The sequence below is a fragment of the Lampris incognitus genome, chromosome 4 (assembly GCF_029633865.1).
Source record: "Lampris incognitus isolate fLamInc1 chromosome 4, fLamInc1.hap2, whole genome shotgun sequence".
Taxonomy (NCBI): Eukaryota; Metazoa; Chordata; class Actinopteri; order Lampriformes; family Lampridae; genus Lampris; species Lampris incognitus.
The window spans coordinates 18,176,313-18,199,630 of record NC_079214.1 but is presented as its reverse complement, the minus strand read 5'-3'; the positions used below and the strand labels follow the sequence as shown (position 1 = coordinate 18,199,630).

The following is a 23,318-nucleotide window of genomic DNA, read 5'->3' as shown; positions in this document are numbered from 1 at the left end:
TGCATGGACATTTCTATACCTGAGCATGGATGTCCAACTTGTCGCTGGTTTGTTCATGAACACCGCATTTTTATATGCAGCGTTTATTTATTATGTTTTCAAAAAGGTCAGATTTGCCATATTTCTTGACTCATGCATAGCAAATTCACATACAGCTGCCAGGGCAAATGCCACAATGCATTCAACATATCACACCAGGTATTTCCTAGATAATTTAAAGAAACTTTCTTTCCATACAGCATTTCTTTTGACTCAGCTGATATGTAGCTTCTGTAGGTGTAAATCATATGCCATATACTATTACATTCAGCAGCACAATGCACCACAGCGGTGACAACAGTCACATAGCACTTATAATCCAGTCTGTGCATAGAACAGATGTGTAAATATCTTTATTAGAAATGACACTGTTGACAGGTTTTCAATATTATAAAATTCAGAATTTATCATCACACTTCATAGATATATTTGTCACATATTATTGTCTGGGTTGAGTCTCATAATCAAAAGTTGCTGTGTCTGTCCCAGTGAGCATACAGTATAATCTCGAGCTACCAGAGTAAAAAGTTTTGCAGGTCCAAATAACATGATCGACTACAGTACAATACGTCAGTGTACTTCGGTAAATAAACGGATAGTATAAGACTAGGTCTGATCAGCAATTGAAGAGTTTTGTTCCAAAATAAGATATCCAACAATAAAAAAAATAATTATGAAAGCTATGCTTACAAATATATTGATAGAAAAGAAATAATTATAGTGCTGTTTAAAGCACAGTACGTAACTTAAATCACCGTTTTACATAATAACAACACTATTATGGTATGGATCCTCTGTATTTTAGAAAATGTTGATAAACTTAAGGATAATAATGCTTTTTTTTCTTCCTCTTCCAATTATGGATATGCTTTGTTTTTGAGCAGCACTCTTCATAGGTTCATGTGGAAATCATGAATTCATGACATATTCCTAGACACGAGGGATCTGGATGTGTGCAGCAACAGTGGTTGGCGGCCATTAGGAGCCATCACAGGGATTTCTACTGGAAACCATCCACTCGACAGGAAAACAATATCTCACTCATTTAGAGGTAGGTAGAGATGGCTTTCTGACACACAAGTCATCACAATAATAAGTCTGTAGCAGTAGTGTTTTTTTTTTTTTTTTTTTTTTGCCACAACACACACTATTTAATATATCGGGGGATAATTTAGGTTACGATGAAAAGATTTCCTGAAACTTCACAAATTACAGTAACAATTCAGATACAAACAGGAGAAGTAAAGACAATTAGTTCAAACAAATATAACATTCTCCATCACTTAAGTCATGGATCAATGGCATATTGGTAATGTACATTCTTAAAAGCTATAGACGACCTATGTGGCATCTGACCAGTGTTGGTAGATTCAGAAGAGACTCAAAGTCGACGTAAACACAGTTTACACCATGCGAGACTTGTTCTCTGGAAAGCACCTCTTTGAAAATGGCAATTCCTGCCAGCTAAGCTTTCTGTTGCTTTGTTATTGAAATAAGAAGGGGCAGAACAGGGACAAAACACGATTTTAAGGGGATTTTAAAAAGGGCTACAGCACCTAGTCCTGATGGGCTACGTTTACGTTGACGGACTACTTGATGAAGACTACAAATGCAAACGAGGCCTGCGGTCTCCCTCTCGTTGGGAAACGCAACATTGAATAGGATGTGCCTGGAGAATCACGGCATTGCCACCCTGGCCCAGCGAGGCAGTGAGGAGAAATAAACCAACACATTATGGTTATTCTGAGTCACTGGGCATTTCTGTCTCTCCCCCAGACAGCATGGATGAATGCACCTGGGAAGAGTTTCCCCTAATTTTATTTGCTGGATTGCAGCTGAACCCTGACTCGTCTCGGACCACTCATCTCAGCACCGGCACCATTTCACGCCTTATTTATAATCAAACTGAGCCTAACTGTAGGGGCGTGCACAGATGTTTCTGGCTGTGTGCAGATATGCAAGCAACTAATTTGAAATGTCTATGATGTGTTCTGTAAGTGTAACCAAGCCATATTATCAATGGCAGTGTAGTAATATGTGGGGTAAAGAAGGATTTGGCAGACAGGTAATGAGTACTGGAAAGGGAATATCGTCACAGAGACTCTAGGGGTCTAAAGTGTTGATTATTATGGGTATGTCAGTGTGCAATATGCATTGTGTGTGTGAAACTGTGTTCAATGTGTGTACGCTTAGCTGCGTATGCATGCTTGTATGTGTTTGTTTGTGTGTGTGTGTGTGTGTGTGTCTGTATGTGTGTGTGTGTGCGGGCACGCGTGCGTGTGCGGGTGTGTTTGCATGTGCTCGTTTGTGTTGCTTTCTTACATTCATTTCAGTGCCAGTGGAACCCCTGTTTGCCATGGGCCCAGGAAGCCAAAACAGCACAAAAATATCAACACCAACAGCATCAACAGCACAAAAAAACAACTTAAAAAGAATTCCATTCACATTTCAATGGAACAGCATTTCTCCGGAGGCTCGCCCTGGCTGGGCAGTCTTCCCCAGCCCGATCAGGACCTGCAGAACGAGGGAATAAAACAAGTAAACAATTATTTATTATCAACAGACTACAGTACAGTGCCTGAATCTCAATGATGAGGTTCACTTTCAGTGAGATATATTGAAATTAGATGATGAAAAATGTGACCACAGATGCAACTATTGCTATAATATTAACTGTCCTTAACCAACAAAATAGTAGTATTGCAAGAACTTATCATGAACGTATTTCAAATATTGTGCAATGAACTGAGCACTGAACTACATTTTATACAGAAATGATAAAAAGTGTTTTGGAATGAAACCCTGAACATTTTAAAGGACTGACAGAGTGGTGTGAATAGCATGGGATCTTGTATTACTTTGAACAAAAAAAAAAATCACATTGTATCCTGTGATTCAATTGTGATTGTAGCAATGGTTTGGTTAATATATTTTTAAGTGAATGTTCCATAAGTGCTTGAAAATAAGGGTAATTTGTCAAAGCAATTAAAGGCAATGACACATTGCTCATATATATATATATATATATATCCATAATGAATGTAGTCACCTCAGGAAGACGATGCAGTTCTTCATAAATCTTTAAAAATGCTAACACCCCTACTGCTCCCTTTGGGGGGGGGTATGAAAGTTTCAAAATCGATTAATCTTAACTCATGAATGAGCTCATAATTCATTGACTTATTAGATCTATCAGCTAAGAAAAGATTAAATCCACTGAGTAATTTAAAATGCTGAGAGACTGTCCAGAAAACAGTGTTTAGCAGGCTCCCTGTCGTGTGCTCCTGTGCGGCTGACTAACACTGTGATAACACTGATAGGATGAGCTTCAGTTCCCATTTGGGCCACCCACGCAAACACACGTGATATGCATACTTACAGAAAAAAAAAGAAGTGCACAATCATCATCAGCTGTTGTCCAGCTTTGTATAAAATGAGCAACATTTCCGACATGGGAAACAAGGTAGGCATCTTCACCCAAAGACCAGTCCACTTATTTGAATCATCCTCAGTCGTGATTAGAAATGACAAATTTACTTGAAATTTTTTGACAAGCATTGTCTTTTCAATCACAGCAATTTCACCAGGCATGATTTTATGCGAATGGTTTATTGCGATGCTTTACATTGGTAGTACCACCTCAACCCGTTGTCCCACGCCTTATCCTACGTAGTGTGCCTATCCCGTGCCTTAACCTTTATGGCCGTGTCTTGGTTTTGCTAATGTTACTGTCTTTTCTTGATTATAAAACTCTGTAAACCTTCTTTTCTACTGTTATATTTATTATGTAATTTTTTCTCACTGTGTTATCTTGCAGTTGGTTGTCGTGACAAAGCGTCCCGTGTAGTGAATGTTACACCTGACCACGTTGTTGGTGAAGTCCGACTCCAACACCAAGTACTTGGGATTAACCTGGAGCTGAGAAAAAAAAAAAGAGGAAGTAGACACCGTTAATATTCACAATATTTCATCTTGTCAAAAGTCATTGACTCGTCTTTTGATCAACACACTGTGCGCACCAGAGCCGATTATACAGGTGTTTAATCTAAGAACCTGCAGCAGTCTCTATAAAAGCAAAAACCAAATGAACTGACACCCTGCAACCACCTCCGACACTCAGTGAGTTTACTCGTATTTTTAGCTGAAAAAAATAAAACCTTTTTCCAGAATATAAAAACTCTTATTGAAAACAGATGACACTGTGTCTTTACCAACCACAGGGTGGTAAAGACACCTTGCTGTCACCACCGATGTCTCCTTCTGGAAGTGTATTTGTAATAACACATTTTCTATGACCGGCAATTCAAAAATGCAACTTACCCAGTACAAAGTCTTACACAGAGCACATCCCTAGGGATCCCTAGAAAAAGACACTTGCTGACACTGTGCACTCCATACCACGGACGATTACTTCCACACCATTTGGCTCTGCCCACCTACTCAAGCATTGTGGGCTACCATAATTCATAAACTCTCCTCTCTCTTGGGCCACAGCATTCCAGTTTGCCCATAGGTTTGTCCTGGAGATCTCTCGATGGAAATACCACCCCAACTCCAGCAACCCATTTTGATGGCCTTAACACTTGCCAAGAAAACAGTTCTACTCAGTTGGAAAAGTAGAACGACTCTCACCACATCACAATAGTTACACCTATTAAAAAGATATATCTCAATGGAAAGACTAGCTGCTTATCCAAAAATGAAGTTGATTCATTTAATGAAATATGGGCTACTTTTATCAATGTCTTAGCACCATCCATTGACACATAAGAATTTTTACTGATCTGGGTCGATGTTGTGGGTCTTGGGCATGTGGGGAGCTTTGCCGCGTCAGGTCCCTATGGTTGGATGGGTGTCTATGGGCATTGTCCTGGGTGCCAGTGCCATGGCTACAGGGGGACCCGGGCCTATTGGGGGGGGGGGTTCTGTGGTTTTGGGGGGGGGCAGCTTAGGAGTACGTGTATGGTATGCATTTGTGGGTTTGAGGCTCAGGGTTTGGGGTGGCGGGCACGTTGCTGGGTCATATTTGGGCCTCGTGGTCAGCAGCTGGACGTGCTTGCAGGGGCCGCCCACCCTGGGGGTGGGGTGGTGGGGCTCTCGTGTCTCCCTGCGTGCCATGGGGGCGCGGGGGGGGTCGTGCCAGGGTCGGTGGGATGTGCTGTCTGGTCATGGGCGCCAGGCGGGCACTTGATCTTTTCTGGGTGCACCCAGGGCAGGTTTGCCCAAGTGGCGATTGCCCTCAACGGGGCCGCGTGGGTATGGTCTCCTCTCTGCTCTCGGTGCATGGGGTGCTTCTCACTGGGGGGCCGGGTAACGGGTGGAAGGATGTCTGCCGTGTCTGTGGCCTGCATGTGTGGTGGCGGGGTCCTGGTTCGGAGCCTGCCGGATGCACCAGACAGCCCGCCATGCTGGAGGTGCTTGGTGGGATACGGAGTGCCCCTTGCTGGTTACTGTGGGTAGGTTGCCCTCCGGTACCGGGGATGAGCCGTGGTCCGGTCCGGGGGGGGCTGCTTGGCCGCTCTCCAGGTGGCTAGACTCCTGCATTAGTCTTGCTGTGTGCCTCACCCTTCTCTCGCAAGTCTGGAACGCATACGCAGCATAAACACCAAATATTAGGACTAGAGTTTGCGGTTTTTCTCATGTGAGTTAATTAGACCAACTACTAAAATTAACTCTGCCACTAAAACACTAAAGCTAAATCTTGCAACTATGCCATTAAGACTAACTATGTCCAGATACTAGCCTTATCTGAGATCACTCTTCGGCGGCAATCAGAGGTTCGTCCTTTGTTGTCCGGCGTCAAAGTGCGGGTCTATGGAAAATACAGTCTCTTTTCTCCTGCCAGCTCAAAATTCATCAATGCTCCGTCTGTCATCTGATGATCTTGAAATGTCGATTGTGTCGACGTTTAAGAAATAGAAGGGATCCAGTCGCCTTCTCTTTCTGTGGAAACTGCGTGGCTTGCAGGAAAGCTTAACTGGTTATAACAGCTGATGAGTGGATGAACAAGACCAGGTTATCTTCCAATAAAACCATGGCTGGTGGTAATGTGAAGACATGTGGTCATTAGTTCTTTGTTCTTCTGCAGAAAAGGTATTGCTGAAAGCTTGTAACGTGCACAGTCCACAGCGAGAGATCGAATTTTAAATCCGCCACAGTTTTATGGATGAGATTGCATTACTGGATACAGTACTACTGTAATCAATATTATTACAGTGTAAGGCAAGATGGTGGGTGGACAGGGAGTTATGGGTATTTTAGGGAGCGGTCCCTACAACATTAACATTTATTTTATGCTCCTGTTAGCAATGAGTCTGTCTGAACTAGCCGAACCAGCTTATCAAAATTGGTGTCCACATACTTTTGGCCATGTCGTGTATTAACCAAATCTACTTTTCTGCTTTTATTCAACCTAAGGCCATCATTATATATTGGTACCAAGCTGAAATGTGGGAAAAAAAGCATAATAATATTAAAATGCCAGAAACATCCATGCTTAGTGGCCTCCAAGATGCACACTCCACCATTTGTAGCAGAGATAGTATGGAATTAATTTTGTAAGCTTACTGAAACACAAAGGAATTATGGCATCAGAGAACATCTGAGGGTATTTATCTGAAAGCCACAGACATCGCAAAGTTTTAATAAGTATAGAAAAATAGTAAGACAGACTAATTATTTAGAACCTATTCGAGTAATCCAGTTACAAAGTTGAAGATAATCACAAATTGTTCTTCATCCTTGTTGAACTGTGAATACATTTTGTAGTATATTTAGATTGGACAAGCCTTAGCCGAGCGCGTCATGCATACCTTAATTTATATAACCGGTTTTAATTCCATAGAGGAATAAACAAATATAAACAAATCTGAATCTTCATAATTGTTACTTTAAAGTATAAATCAGTCATCGTCATCATCATTATCAAGGTATGAGTGATTAATATGACACTTCAATTCCTTAAAATGATCCTTGCTAAAGACATTTTCTCAGAGATTCGATTACAAAACAAATGATTCTTAAAAAGGAATTGTATGTGCCTTTGTAGGCAGCTTAATGTCTTATGGGATTCAAATTTCCCTGGAATTATTGCCAAGCTGATATAAAATGTGTATTTTATCAGTTTATCTCAATATGTCATCATGTTATTTGAGAACATGCCCCCTTCTCAAAATTCACTAGAAACAGGGATTTAAAGGTTATTTAAAACAACAACAATAAAAATTCACCTGGACTCATGCTCCCAGACTAAACTGACAGTTCAAGAGGCTGGTTAAAACCCTAAAATTGCCCCTACCATAGGAGAAAATTAAGTGGGAAATAGACAGCCAACTGTACGGGGTAGTGAGTCACGACTTGCAGTAGTTTGGAGACAACTTGAAATTTCCACACTTCTTTTGGGAAAAGACATTTCAAAACTTTATAACCCGCTTATTACCCGCAATTAAAAAAAAAACTTCTTTTTTTTTGCCGGCCTGGACATCTTGCCTCCTATGACCTCTAAACTTGTGCTGTTCAGAAACTTGCCAAGTCCTTGTGTATCAGAACCTCTCCTGGATCTTACCTTTAGTATGTAGTTTCCTGGCTGGATGTCTGTGATATCAATCCATTGACAGTCAATGTCAGCATTGTATGTGTCATAACAGCCCGGGCTCAGACCCTGGAAGGATAGATGGAAAGGAGAAGTAAGTCTTCATAGAGAACACTGACTGCATCAAAGAATACACACCTTAAAACCTCTCAATATATTGCTGCATTTTGAAGCAGGACATTGACATAAAGATAACCGAGTGGTTCCCTCTCTAGCTAGACCCACTGGCAAAAGTTGCAGCATAATTGGTGCACTTGCTCTGGAACACATTGTTGCTTTGGTTTCTAAGTTGAAAATTAAAATTATATGTAGGATTTAGCCATTTAGTCATTATTATTATTATCACTGCACGTTCTGCTTGGAACTCACTGCAAAAGGACCTGAAACTGCTTAATGTGATTCCAATGGGGGACTTTAAGAAACTCATTAACTTACTGGTGATGGACTCCACTAGCACCTGCATGTGCGCACTCTAGCCTATAATATTGTTTTAACTGCATTGACTTATTAATTTATTAATGTTTATTTCATGTTCCTTGTATTTTGTGCAACCTAGATGTCTGTGTGTTGCTGCTGTCTTGGTCAGGACTCTTGAAAATTAGACTCATTGTCTCATTGAGATCTTCCTGATTAAATAAAGATGCTGGAACCCTCTTGTATTTGTTTTGATTATTCTTTATGGATATTCCAAGTTGTTCCTCCCTCATAGTGTCTGGATCTCAGAAATCCTTGGGCCTAGAAACACTTAACTTGGTCAGTAGGTTCAAAACCTTCCCGCTACCCAGTTACAAAATAAAATTAAAAAAGAAAAAAACTACAGCCTGATTGTCTGGTAGGTGGCTCTGTTTCAAGCCACTTTATGTTTTGGCCTCTATCTCAATCAAAATTTTGGCCCCTCCTGAATCCTTGGGTCATGCCAAATCAGGTGGCGCATGTTCGAGACAGCTCGGACCCCATTAATTCTAGCTATATTTATTACTATTGTTATCAATATTAATATTTTGTGTATAAAAATAGACTGGGGATCATTTCATTGGCATTACAGTAAGAAAGGACCATTCTTGTCCTGTCAATACATCTTTGGCACCATCGTTACAGATTCCAGGCCCATAGTCCAGAATCTTGCTCCGTTCCCAGACGGCTCTCTTTGTGGGCACTGAGGCTGACATAGATAAAGGCAGATGTTAATTTGGTGTGGCGGAACTTTTTGGAGTGGCCGGGCTACTCCTGGCCCTCTCTGCTTTGTAATCCCTACCTTACTTGTCACAGTATGCACAGCAATAGTTCTGATATTGGTAAATCTAATTGATGCACATGTCAAATGAGAAACTTGCAAACTATATTGATTTTAACTTGTAATTTGTTGATTACAAGTTAAATGAACCTGTACTTTTAAAGGGAATGTTTGATGAGAACCAGTTGAAATTAAAACATTGCTTAATACATCACTGAGAAAGCTTCTCAAGATGCGAGCGTCTATTTCATTGTTTGTAATCTCTGTGTGCTGTTTGTTTTGATTCATTACCTGAGTATGAGAGGTGCAGGCATAGCGTTTCAGGTGGCCAAAGTCACAGGTGGTGTCTTCCAGACAGAAGCTGGCCTTGTGACCCTCGGCCACTTTTCGGCCAGTGCTGACCTCCAACAAGTCATAATGGCTGAACTCATCCATGCTATGGTAGTGCCTGAAGGACAAATGGGGAAAAAGTACGGTATTTGAAGGTTGACCAAATGGGGGTGGGTGGATGGTGGACGTTGACAGTGTCAGTTTCAATGGTTATTTTTCTGCCGCACTCATGAAAAGACACCTTGACTGGGTAACATGTAGCATTATAAGAGCTATCCCAGATAAATTCCCTAGAAAGTCACTGATACAGAATTAACAAATGTTACATACCGTATAACCAGTTGGCAAAGAAACTTATTAAGTCATCATAGTTACATTGCCGCACCATCTACTTGTAGCTTGTCTAAGGTACGTGTAATCTAGAAATATACCCAAGTTATATACATTCAACCCAACGGCCTCGCCTGTTAACATTTACACCGAGTTGTCAGTTTATTAGGTACACCTCCCACCTTCACACAAATGGCACATTCCAGCATGTCTTAAGTCATGTGACTACAGTCACATTGCTAGCATCAGCTAGTGTTCAATTGAGCATTGGAATGGGCAACACGAGTGACATAGGTGACTTTGAATTTGGCATGATTGTTGCCACTTGGTGTGCCGGTCCTAGCATCTCCCATTCAAGGTTCAATGTTCAAGGTTTTTATTGTCATGAATGCAAAAAGACAGCATGGAAGCAAATGTTGCAGGCTATGAAATTCTTTGGCCTAGAGTTCAACACGCAAGGTAAAATAAAATAAACATCTATCAAACCACTAAGAAAAAAATAAGTATCTATCTGTCTATTTATCTATATATACGTATATAAAACCTTGTTAAAAGAAACACTCAACGGTAGGGAAAGTGCTCAACAAACAAGGAGCAAAATAATCCAGCGAGTCAAGTAAATTCTTTATGAGACAATACAAGCCTGTTTTATGCCATAAGCAATCATCAGCTGTCAATAAAGCTACTGGGGAAAGAACATACCATTTACTGCCTCGTCATGCACATCACGGGCACAACGTCCAATGGTGGAAGGGAGAGGTGTGACATTCCGAAATTCAAAAACACGTGATCACTAATGGTCCAATGGGGGGGGGGGGGTTATTTGTCTATTGTCATGATTTATTTATAATTATTACAAAACAGGTGCTTATGTCTATGTCTGCAGCTGCTGGCCAATTGATTCCTGTTATTCAATGTGGACATTTCTGGTTTGAAAATCAGAAAATATTTTTCAGTTCGACATAGATTGCACATTTTATTACTGGTTGAATATGCTTTGTTCTTTGAGAGGATTTTCCAGGTGGTTGAATAATTAATGTTTCTGTCCGCCAATGACCAAATATAACAGCTTAAAGATGTTACATTCTTTAAACGGTTGTTTCTAAAGCTACACGTGTGCATTAAACCTATTTTTGAATGTTCCCTCTGTTAGACCGACATATGTCTCCATTTTGCCGTTGTCATCTCTCGTCACCGTAGCTTGGTAGATAACTCCTTTCGTCTGGCATTTCCTTTCGAGGGGGCATGTGTTGTTCACACAGCAGTTGCAGCTGGGGGAGTCCAATTGTGATGAAGGTGTCATTGATTTGTTCATGATTCTTGTGTTGCGAGACAATATTATTTGTTGAATGTTAGGCATGCAGCTGTAACTAATTTTGATGGTGTTCCTACTGAATATCTTCCTCAGTTGATGGCCCGGGGTAAAGCACTTATCCAAAAGTTTAAAAAACTGCTTACCGATGTTTGTGGCCACACAAACATGGTGGTAGTCCAGGTGAGGTCCTCGCTGATATTCACACCAAGGAATCTGAAGCTACTGGCTCTCTCCACTGCAGCCCTGTCGATGTGGATAGGGGTGTTTCCCCTCCCCTGCTACTTCCTGTAGTCCACTATTAGCTCCTTGGTCTTGCCGACATTGAGGTGGAGGCTTATGTCCTGACATCAGTGTGTGTGTCAAGGCTCTCACCTCGTTTCTGTAAGCCGTCTCATCATTATTGGAGATCAGACCTATATCTGATTTTGTCAGCAAATTTGACGATGGTGTTGGAGCTGTATGAGGCACACAGTCATGTGTGAACAGGGAATAGAGGGACAGGGACGATGGTGGTCCTCTTGAGACACATGAAGACCATGGATAGATGCAGAGAGAGATTGAAGATATCTGTGAAGACATTACCCAGCTGGTCTGCACATTCCTTGAGGGCTTGGCCGGGGATGCCGTCAGGGTCAGGTGCTTTCCATGCATTATTATTTTGTAGGGACTTTTGCACATCTGCCTCTGAGAGTTTTAATGGGCAGGAATTCTGGCCCAGCACTGGCTCCACAGCAGGGGTACTGATCTCAAAGCGTGCACAGAACACATTCAGATAATCTGGTAGAGAGCCAGATGGTTCAGTAGACCAGCTAAACTTCCCTTTGTAGTCTGTGATGGCTCAGTCCATTCTACATGTCTCCGGTGTTACAGTCTCAATAGTATGACTCTACTTTGTCCCTGTATTGTCCCTTGGCCATCTTAATGGCCTTCCTCAGCTCATACTGAGTCATACTGTACTCCTCCAAATCACTTGTGCTGTGAGCAGCAGCCCATGCTTTGAGTTTAGGGCGAATGTCTCTGTTCATCTGTGGTTTCTGGTTTGGAAATATCCACACAGTAGACCCCTCAGTACCACGTTATCGACGCACTTTCCCATGTATCCGATGACATACTATCATGTGTACGCATCGATGTTGTTGTCCACAACCGAATACATTCCAGTCTGTCATCTCAAAACAGTCATCGAGCACATCATCAGACCCTTTGGTCCAGCGTTGAATGCTGCTCCATACCAGCCGCGCCTGCTTCATGCTCTGCCGGTATGCGGGGAGAGGAATGATTGATGTGTGGTCCAATTTGTCAAACGGGGGTTGGGGTAGACCTTTGTAATCCTCCCAGAACAGAGAGTATATGCGGTCCAGCGTGTTTCCTCCTGGTGTAGGAAAACTGACATGTCTGTATCCAGGCAGAACTTTGCTCAGGTTTGCGCCATTAAAATCATGAGTGATGATGATAGCAGGGTCCGGATGAGTGCTCTTCCTGCTAATTCACAACCCAGTACGATTTGTTCTATGCTTGCATGGTGTTGGCATGTGGTGGAATATACACAGCCATGAGATTGGCCGCAGTAAATTCTCACAGGAGGTAGTAGGGGCGATTTCTGATCATAAGACATTCTAGGTCTGGAGAACATCCTTCATGGATAATGTCCACTTCAGAACATCATATGTTGTTTATCATGAAGCAGACGCCTCCCCCTGCTCTTCCCTGATGCTGGTGTCCAGTCCTGACAGTAAATGGTTCATCCCTCTGGCACAATGCTGATGTCGGGGATCACAGGATCAAGCCACATCTCCGTGAAAATCATAACATTACAGTCCTTAATGTCACATTGAAAACTCACCCTGCTCTGAAGTTAAACCAGTTTAGTGTCCAGAGACTGGACATTCACCAGAAAAATACTCGGGACAGCAGGCCAATTTTCCCTTCTCCTCAGGCTGACCAGGAGACCAGCTTGTCTCTCCCTACTCTTCTCCCTCCTGCGGCGCCTCAAGGGGAACAGCCGGGGTAGCAAGTTGGGGTCGACTGCAATGTTTGTTTGTGTTGACAGTCTCGATGCAAAAGTTGTTCCCATCACAGATCCGATGACCAGCAGTGCCTGTTTATCATATTGAACGATAGACGTGGCTACAGGTGGAGTTGTGGGGGACGAGCTCTCGATATGGCAGCTATATTGGACAGCACCCATGTGGCTGCTGTCCTGGGCTTTTCACCCACAACAGTTTCAAGGATTTACTGACAATGGTGAGAAAAGAAAAAAAAACTACCAGTTATAAATGCCGTGGTTTAAATTGGTTTTGGATCAGAGATCAGAGGGGTCAAAGGAGAATGCTGAGAATCATGCAAGAAAACAGATGAGTCACAACCAGGCAAATCACATCTGAATTCAACACTGGTATGTAGAAATTCCTCTCAGAATGCACCGCTTATCGGACTTTGTCATAAATGGGCTGCAAGAGCTGAACACCATGTTGGGTGCTGTGTGTGGAAGCATGTGGAAGAGTGGGAAAAAGTTGCCTGGTCAGATGAATCCAGGTTCCTTTTGTATTATGCTGATGGAAGGATCAGCATGGCCTAAGCAACATGAATCCATGAAGCCATCCTGTTTGGTTTCAACAGCACGGGTCGGTGGAGGCAGTGTGATGATGTGGGGAATCTTTCCCTGGCACATATTAGGGCCCCTTATACCCTTGAAGAACACCTGAACAGCATTGCATATCTGAATATCATTGCTGACCAAGTTCTTCCCATATGGCTATAGCTTATCCACACTTGGATAGACACTTCCAGCATGATGAGGCACCATGTTACAAAGCATGTATCACCACTGAATGGTCCCAGGGACAAGACTGCAAGATTTTATTGTTTCAGTGGCCTGCACAGTCCCTGGATCTAAACCTTATAGAGCATCTTTGGGATGAGGTGGATAGGGCTGTTCACAGTAAGATTGCATGGGGTCCAATTTGCGGAAACTGTGCAACACAATCATTTCCACATGGTACAACATTCCTAAACAATGCATCCAGCATCTTGTAGAATCCATGACCAAATGACTTCATGCTATTCTGAAGGCCAAAGGAGGCACAACACGCATGCACAGCACGTGTGGGCTCTAGGCTGCTAGCATACATAACATAACTGAGGTGGATGGGGCAACAAGAGATGAACTACAAGCCAGCCAGTCGAAAACTAAATTTCTCCGCCTGTATTTGATACACTTTCGCTAGATGTTTCCAAAGATTGCTTGTGTTTCCAGTCTTACATGCGAAAGACTTGTTGCACTTGTGGCCATGAGCACTGTCAGCATCGACCCTAATGAAGTATAATCAGATTTTTGCCTGTTAAGTTCTCTCCGCCCTTGTCACGAAGAGAGAGAGAGATTTTTTTATTTTAATAAGTAACTTCAGAGAGAGAGAGAGAGAGAGAGAGAGAGAGAGAGAGAGAGAGAGAGAGAGAGAGAGAGAGAGAGAGAGAGAGAGAGAGAGAGAGAGAGAGAGAGAGAGAGAGAGAGAGAGAGAGAGCGAGCGAGAGCAAGAGAGCTGGCCCTGCCCCTCGCCTTGCATGTACGACAGGCTCCTGAAATCTCTTTTCTGGATTGGCTTCTGGATTGGGAACAACAAAAATGCAACATAGACAAATATCTTAATCTTATTGCAAATTAGAAACGGAATTGCTGAGATAAAAGGAGCAAGTTAACATTTATGTAGCCTAAATAAATAGGACATTTATTTTCATAATTTCTCCAATACCGATAGCAGAACCGTTAACATCGGAGCTTATCAATACTACAGTCTTTATTAACTTAGGACCGGCGCCCATTTAATACCGGGTTTCAGTACCCCCATGTCCATTGGTGAGTGGCTCTGTCAATGAACTGGTCTATTTGATACTATCATTTTATGATACTAACTACCTTCTCACATGGGCCTCACCCAAATGTCAAAGTGACCCGAGGAAGCTATTAGCTTTTTAAGATCCTGCTGGGCACATCCTTCTCTTCTCTTTAAGTTCCATCCTGGTGATCAGTGTTGGAGGACATAGCTTCCCATCCCTTTCTGTCTCTAGTAGCCCTGTCAGCATTTGCGTAGGACAATCCTGACCAGTCTTCAATGTTCTTGAACCAGCTTATTTTAGGTCTTCCTCTTCCTCCCTCAATACTTCCTTCTAATAAACTCCTATGTATGTTTTCACGTCTGATTATATGACCAAAAAATCTCAACTTTTGTCTTTTTATGATGTTCACTAGCTGTCTATTTTCATACAATCTTTGCAGCACATTCTCATTCGTCATCCTGGTGGTCCAAGGTACTCTTAACATTCTTGTGTAAGTCCATAGTTCAAAAGCTTGTGTGTGTCTAATCATGCAGGGTGTAAGTGTCCATGTCTCTGAGCTACATCATAAAGTTGACCAAACGCAGCATCTTAGAATTCTCTTTCTAATTGGCATATTTAGCTTTCTGTTGTTTAGTACACTTGTTAACTTGCAGAAATTCTCTCTTGCTATAGCGATTCTTCTTCTTATTTCCTTTTCACTTCTGACGTATTCTGTTATCATTTGACTGAGGGAGGGCTGGGCGATACGGCCTATAAATAATATTGCCATATTGGGCTATAGTGCGATACACAATATATATCTCAATATTTTGAAAGTTCCTCTAAAGCACTTCATAAATGCTCAATTTAACCCTTTGATGCAATCACACCAGTATGATGATTTTAGTAATCCCTGCAACATGTGTCTGCATTAAACCATCCATCCATTATCCAAGCCACTTATCCTGCTCTCAGGGTTGTGGGGATGCTGGAGCCTATCCCAGCAGTCATTGGGTGGCAGGCGGGGAGACACCCTGGACAGATCGCCAGTTGATCACAGCTGCATTAAACCATTCTTGTTTATATTCATTGGTGGTTTCTATTGGAACGATTTTAAACTTCCATACAAAATCGGGGAAATCACAACCAAGTTACATTTAACAAAACAGTATTAATTCAAACCATGCAATTGCACACAGGCTTTTAACAGCTGTTAAATGAAAATAAATAATGGCATGATGTAGGCCTACATACTGTATCCTAGTTCTATATAGCTCAAGCTCAACAAAGACCCTTAACAACAAGCACAAAACTGTCCAGACCCACGGTGCTATTTGTTGTCGTTATTTGTTATCCTCCATGTTTCTGTACATCAGTTGCGAGCACGTCCTACTAAACATCCCTATCAGGTCGTCCATGAGTGAGTGACCACAATTTGAGATGCATAGCCCATGACGAAAGAGGTCACTGCCATCAGAGAATACCATTATCATGAAGGGGTGTAATTGGTCTGCAACAGTGTTTAGGTAGGTGGTATGTGTCAAAGTAACATGAATGTCAGGACCCAAGGTTTCCCAACAGAACACTGCCCAGAGCATCACACTGCCTCTATTGGTTTGCCCTCTTCCCATATTGCATCCTGGTGCCATCTCTTCCCCAGAGAAATGACACACATGCACTTGGCCTTCCACATGATGTAAAAGAAAATGTAATTCATCAGACGGGCCACCTTCTTCCATTATCACATGGCCCAGTTCTGATGCTCACGTGCCCATTGTAGGCACTTTTGATGGTGGACAGGGGTCATCATGGGCACTCTCACTGGTCTGCAGCTATGCAGCCCCTTACACAGCAAGGTGAGATGCACTATGTGTTCTGACACCTGTATATCATAGCCCACATTAACCTTTTCAGCAATTTGAGCTACAGTAGCTCTTCTTTGGGATCAGACCCAATGGGCTAGCGTTCAATCCCCACGGGTATCAGTGAGACTTGGGTACCTATGACCCTGTTCCCGGTTCACCCATTGTCCTTCCTTGGACTACTTTTGGTAGGGGTCTACCACAACAGAGAAGACCCAAGATGCAGGCTGTGCAAAGATGCCCCTGAGACAGTCCAGCACGTAATAGCAGGGTGTACAATGCTATCTGTGGAAGTGTACACTGAAAGTCATAACCAAGTAGCTGAGATAGTGTACAGGAACATCTGTACTGAATACAGATTGGAAGTCCCCAAGTCCAAATGGGAGACACCACCAAAGGTGGTTGAGAATGGCAGAGCTAAGATCCTATGGGACTTCAAGTTCCAGACTGACAAGCAGGTGCTGGCTAACCAACCAGACATTGTGGTGGTTGACAAGGAACAGAAGACTGCAGTAGTGGTCGATGTAGCAATCCCAATTGACGGCAACATCAGGAAGAAAGAGTATGACAAGCTAAAGAAATACCAAGGGCTGAAGGAAGAACTAAATCAAACGTGGAAGATGAATTCCACACTAGTTCAAGTGGTAATAGGAGCACCAGGGGCTGTGACCCCAAAACTGGGTGAGTGGCTCCAACATATTTCAGGAACAAGATCTGAAGTCTCTGTCCAGAAGAGTACAGTCCTAAGAACAGCTATGATACTGCGCAGAACCCTCAAACTCTCAGGCCTCTGGTAGAGGACCCGGGCTTGAGGAGGCCACACACCACCTGAAAAAGGGTGATATATATATAATTTTTTTAATAAACTAAACTGAATAAGGTATCTTCGAGGTCACAGACTATAGCACATGGTCAGCATATTTATCAGAGCTTAGCATTTTAAAATATCGCATTTTTTTCTTTAAACACTTGCACCCCACTCCTCAAGTTATTAGCTCATATAATCATACGTATACACATATTCATATAGACTTGTACATTGTAAATAATGTACATTGTTAGTAAACTTGTACTTTTCCTTCCAATTTTTTCCCAGCTTGTTCCCTTTTTCTCAGAGGTTGCCACAGCGGATTTTATAGTTCCCATTAGTCCCTGTTGAGGGCACAGCACCAATGGCGGCCGTTGTTAACCTGGACATCAGCCAATCCCGTATGGAGCCTCGATCGATTCGGCATGGTCTTGTCAATCCGCATAATGATTTGGCAAAATTTTGTCGGATAACCTTCCTGACACCACCACTAACCCTATGGACGGGGGCAAAGGTAAAGCGCTGGATGCCATCCCAGTATTCATGGCCTGTCACATTGTACATTTCCTTCCAATATATTCTCAAAATAGATATATAGACATATTTGTAAAAAGCAAAACCAAATAATTTAAAGAAAAGTGACAGAAAATACATCTAAAACACATCTTCATTTCTCAAATAGCACCACTCCTTGTATCAAAGTCTTTATCTATATCAGAGCAAAATATTGTTTTCAGGTCAATAGATCAGATTAAGAATATGGCGGGCCATGTGAAGTGTTCCCAAAGAAGGTTTTATATGGAACTTACACATTATAAGGCTTTAAAGCTTTTTTGGATCTTGTGCTCATCCGTTCATTCTCTCTACCAGCTTGATCCGATTCGGGTTTGAGGAGCAGGCATTTTAGCAGGCATTGGGCAGAGGGCCAAGAGATATCCTGGACAAGTGACCTTGCTGCGATTACTCTAAATATTTCAGCAGTATTTACTTGGGTGGATGTTAGACAGGTAAGGTAAGTACTGGACCTCTTACAGACAGTTAAACCCAGACTGTATAAATAATTCCTGCACTTCTTACCTCATGGTCCATGTTTCAACATGGCTCAAGCTTTTACTGGCACAGTCATTAAAGATTGAAACAGGTCTTGGAGGCAAACCGGGTACTTTCCACTGGTGGAGCAAGCGACAATTTAGGAGCTCATTCTTTCCATAAGGAAGGAAACCAATTAAGAGTAGCACGCAGGTGAAGACCTGTTTGTTGAGCTCATAGGACTAAGTGCCATCTCTCCCATGGCATTCTCAACAATGAATAAACACAGATCTGAATACAAGGCAAGAAAGAGGCCTGAAAGACCTCAAATCATCTGGGTGACTTCCACTTTATGTATCTGTGTCTGTATCTATCTGCTTATTGCACATCTGCACCTTTTGTGCTGTATATGTCAGTCTGTATATTTGTACTATTTGGTAATGGAGGGGCCAGGGAGGTTAAAACTATCCTTATTGTTGTTCCCACAATAGACATTTATGTAGATGGAAGTCTTGAAATGATTATCTACTATATATGTGTGTGTGTATGTGTGTGTGTGTGTGTGTGTGTGTGTGTGTGTGTGTGTGTGTGTGTGTGTGTGTGTGTGTGTGTGTGTGTGTGTGTGTGTGTGTGTGTGTGAGAAATGGTGACATTGGATTTGCGGCTGTCTAGAAGGGCCCCATGCCTTTGCTTGGAATCCTGAATTGCCTCACTGACTATGTCAACTATAGGGAATGCAGTCTTGGAAGGAAACAGAGAAGCCTAAATAAGAAGGCTTGTAATCCCAACATACAAAGCATTTCTATCCCTCTTCATACCTATGAGTCATTTTCCACTTGTGAAGCAATAGTGAGAACTTTCAGGGTTTCAAAATGTAGGATGTCCCAACCTAGAGAAACATGTTATATGTGAAATATTTAGCAAAGGTCTGAAATTTGCATTCCATTTAGAACAACCAGGATACGATGCATGTCCAAGCACTTGCACAAATATCAGCCATGCTCTTTGACCCTCAAAGTCAGATGCTGCCATACAGTGGTGCTAGAACAGATGGAAAGCATAAACTGAAGAACTCCCTTATTCCCAAAATTTCACAATTAAAACTGATACTGCAGATAAATGAATAGACACTAACAGGTTAGAGCAAATCTGAATGCTGCTATGGTTGATTCCTTCTTGATGGGCTAAGTGAGTGAATATAAAAATAATTTTTATCTGGAGTATGACACGCTCTCTTTGGGTTACAAAAAAATATTGACTCAATTATTTTTCATAGCCCATGAAAACCAAGGGTGCCATTCCCTCTCTTTCTGATACACAACTGAAAATAATAGGATGAATATGAAATAATTAGATAAATGAAACCTGTCAACTATACAGTTTATTCAACAAAATGTAGGCCACTTAAGTTTATTGTGAGAATCTGGGCCAGAGATTATCTGTCCCTAAAGAAAATTCCTTTCTAACCACATGCTCTGTTCTACAAATGCATAACCATTCCAACATACTTTATAGCACAGGGATGGCTAACCATATGCCATGGGGAACCATGTGTATGCAGATTTTCAAGCCAACCTAACTCCACGCCAGGCGATTTCACTGATACGTTCTTCCTCTTTGGTTGAAGGGTTGCTAATCGGTGAAATCACCTGGTGTGGAGTCCGGCCGGACTGAAAACCTGCATACACATGGCTCTCCTCGGCACGTGGTTAGCCACGCCTGCTTTAGCAGCAGGGTGATCCGATGGCACCAACTGATATGAAAAATAGACAAATTGGTTATTCTGTTCACACTGGCCATGGGAATGATTATTTTGGCATGCTATCCTATGGGAACCACTGTATACTGCATACTGATGTCACGTGTCAACATTGCCAATCTCATAATGGCCCGTCAACATTCCTCTTAGATGAGGACAGAGAAGCAGAGCCTGCTAGTAGCTGCGGCAGGCAGCTCTAGTGAAACTGAGACAGCAAGCAACTAGCTCACATGGAAGATAAGGTCATACAAGATATGCAGATTAAAGTCTTGTTCGCTTATCTTTTTAATTTTGTTCTACTGCCATTTAAACTGATTTGACATTGCACAGTGTCCTTGAGCTTTGGAAAGGTGGTGTACAAATCAAAAATACTCAAACATCACCTCATCAACATACTCAACTTGAGCCATTATTAAGTTATATTGATGAAGCAGTAGAAATCTATCCATTGATGGAAGTGAATACAAAGTTGTGCCATGCCATGCACAATTGGAAAATCTGCACATAGGTGGCCTGATAAACTACATGGCCAAAAGTATGTGGACATCCCTTCTAATTAAGAGATATGGGGATATTTCAGCCACACCCATTACTAACAGCTGTACGAAATCAAACTCACAGCTATGCAATCTCCTTAAACAAATACTGGCAGTGGAATGGGCCATAGAGACCAGTGACTTTCAACATGGAGCCATGGAACCATCATAGCAAGCAACCTTTCCAGCAAGACAGTTTGTAAAATTTCTGCCCTGCTAGAGCTACCCAGGTCAACTGTAAATGCTGTTATTGTGAAATGGAAATGTCTAGGAACCCCAACAGGCCAGCCATGAAGGCCAGACAAGCTCACAGAGCAGGACCACAGAATACTGAAGCACGTAGCGTGTAAAAATCATCTGTGCTGGGTTGTAACACTCATTTCTCCAAACCGTCCCTGGAAGCAACATCATCACCAGAACTTTTCGCTGAATGTTTCATGTAATGGGTTTCCATAGCCGAGCAGCAGCACAGAAGCATAAGATCGCGATGCGCAATGCCAAACGCCGGCTGGAGTGGTGTAAAACTCTCCGCCGTTGGTCTCTGGAGCGATGGAAATACATCCTCAGTAGTGATGAATCAAACTTCACTATCTGGCACTCAGAAAGATGAGTGTGGGTTTGAAGGATGCCAGGAGAACACTACCTGCCCAAATACACAGTACACGGTGCCAACAATAAAGTTTGGTGGAGAAGAAATAATGGTCTGGGGCTGTTTTTCATGGTTCTGGCTAGGCACATTAGTTTCAGTGAAGGGAAATTTTAATGCTACAGCTTACAGTGACATTCTAGATGATGTGCCTCTAACTCTGTGGCAACAGTTTGGGGAAGGTCCTGTTCTGTTTCATCATGACAGTGCCCCTGTGCACAAAGTAAGGTCTATACAGAGATGATTTGTTGAGAATTGACTGGCCTGCACGGAGTCACCTTTGGGACTAACTGGAATGCCCACTGCAAGTTAGGCTTACTTGCCCAACATCATTGCCACTCACTAATACTGACTCATTACCTCACTAATGCTCTTGTGGCCAAATGGAAGCAAATCCCTACAGTGTTTTTCCAAAATCATGTGGAAAGCATTCCCTGAAGAGTCAGGGCTGTTATAGCAGCAAAGGGTGTACCAACTCCATATTAATGCTCATAATTTTGGAATGAGATGTTGAATGACGGGGTGGCACGGTGTCGCAGTGGCTAGCGCAGTCGCCTTACAGCAAGAAGGTCCTGGGTTCGAGCCCTGGGGTAGTCCAACCCTGGTGGGTCATCCCGGGTCGTCCTCTGTGTGGAGTTTGCATGGTCCCCCCGTGTCTGCATGGGTTTCCTCCGGGGGCTCTGGTTTCCTCCCACAGTTTGAAGACATGTAATTCAGGTGAATTGGCCATACTAAACTGTCCCTAGGAATGAATGGATGTGTGTGTGTTGGCCCTGTGAGGGCCTGGCGGCCTGTCCAGGGTGTCTCCCCACCTGCCGTCCAATGACTGTTCGAATAGGCTCCAGCATCCCCGCGACCCTGAGAGCAGGATAAGCGGTGAAGATAATGGATGGATGTTGAATGACATGGTGTCCACACACTTTTGGCCATATATTGTATGTAGTACCAATGAGTATATATTTAGCTGCATTAGAAGTCCCTGCTGTGGGCATCCGGATAATGTAGCGGTCTATTCCGTTGCCTACCAACACGGGATCTCCGGTTCAAATCCCCGTGTTACGTCCGGCTTGGTCAGGCATCCCTACAGACACAATTGGCCGTGTCTGTGGGTGGGAAGCCGGATATGGGTATGTGTCCTGGTCGCTGCACTAGCGCCTCCTCTGGTCGGTCAGGGCACCTGTTCAGGGGGGAGGGGGAATTGGGGGGGAATAGCATGATCCACCCACACGCTGTGTCCCCCTGGTGAAACTCCTCACTGTCAAGTGAAAAGAAGCGCCTGGCGACTCCACGTATCGGAGGAGGCATGTGGCAGTCTGCAGCCCTCCCTGGATCAGCAGAGGGGGTGGAGCAGCGACCGGGACAGCTCAGAGCGGGGTGATTGGCCAGGTACAATTGGGAAGAAAAAAAGGGGGGGGAGAAGTCCCTGCTGTTCTAGAGCCATGTCAATATACCTTTGTGGGTTAAAAATGTGATCGACAGCTCTCATTGTCAATATAAGACTCTAAAATATAAATGATAATTGACTATATTTCTAGTTAAGCAAAACACAGATGTGTGACAGAGCTGCTAATGGACCAGTTGTTGAAGGAATGCACTTTATAAGTGTGCACTATCAGTGTCCCAGTTTGGGACTTCAAAAATCTGGTCACCCTGTGTGACCAGATTTTGGACTACGGTGGATCACCCTACATTTAAACTGTAAGCTAAATTTAATTAATGTCATTCAACCTATAACATGCCCTGGCAGTGAATAAAGGATGGGTAGCACCTTTTCCCAGGTTAGGTAATCCCATGACTGGCACTTTCCACTTGCGATATTGACAATGCTACAGATAGCCTGCTAGCCAACCAACACTAACAGCATTACTGTTACAGTGCAGTGCAGTGCAGGCGCTGGTACCATGTACTATGTGCACATGATTGACAAGCAGGTTGCGACACCTCCTTGAAGAGAGCTGCCTTCTTTGGTTGTTAAGACTAAGGCGCAGTGAGATTTAGAAAAGGCTGATTACATTGCCTTGGGGAG

At 42.8% G+C, this 23,318-nt stretch overlaps 1 protein-coding gene across 1 annotated transcript in view; it reads right to left on the bottom strand.

Moving 5' to 3' along the window:
* Positions 1–2,282: 2,282 nt before the first annotated feature.
* The window catches only part of loxl1 (lysyl oxidase-like 1), a 43,298-nt gene continuing 22,262 nt past the window's right edge, over positions 2,283–23,318 (bottom strand). Inside the window, exons 4-7 of the mRNA XM_056278728.1 lie at positions 9,156–9,312; positions 7,604–7,699; positions 3,842–3,957; positions 2,283–2,553 (exon numbers count right to left, since the gene is read on the bottom strand). Coding sequence (XP_056134703.1) covers positions 2,547–2,553; positions 3,842–3,957; positions 7,604–7,699; positions 9,156–9,312 — 376 coding nt within the window. The 3' untranslated portion in view covers positions 2,283–2,546. The remainder of the gene's footprint in view (positions 2,554–3,841; positions 3,958–7,603; positions 7,700–9,155; positions 9,313–23,318) is intronic.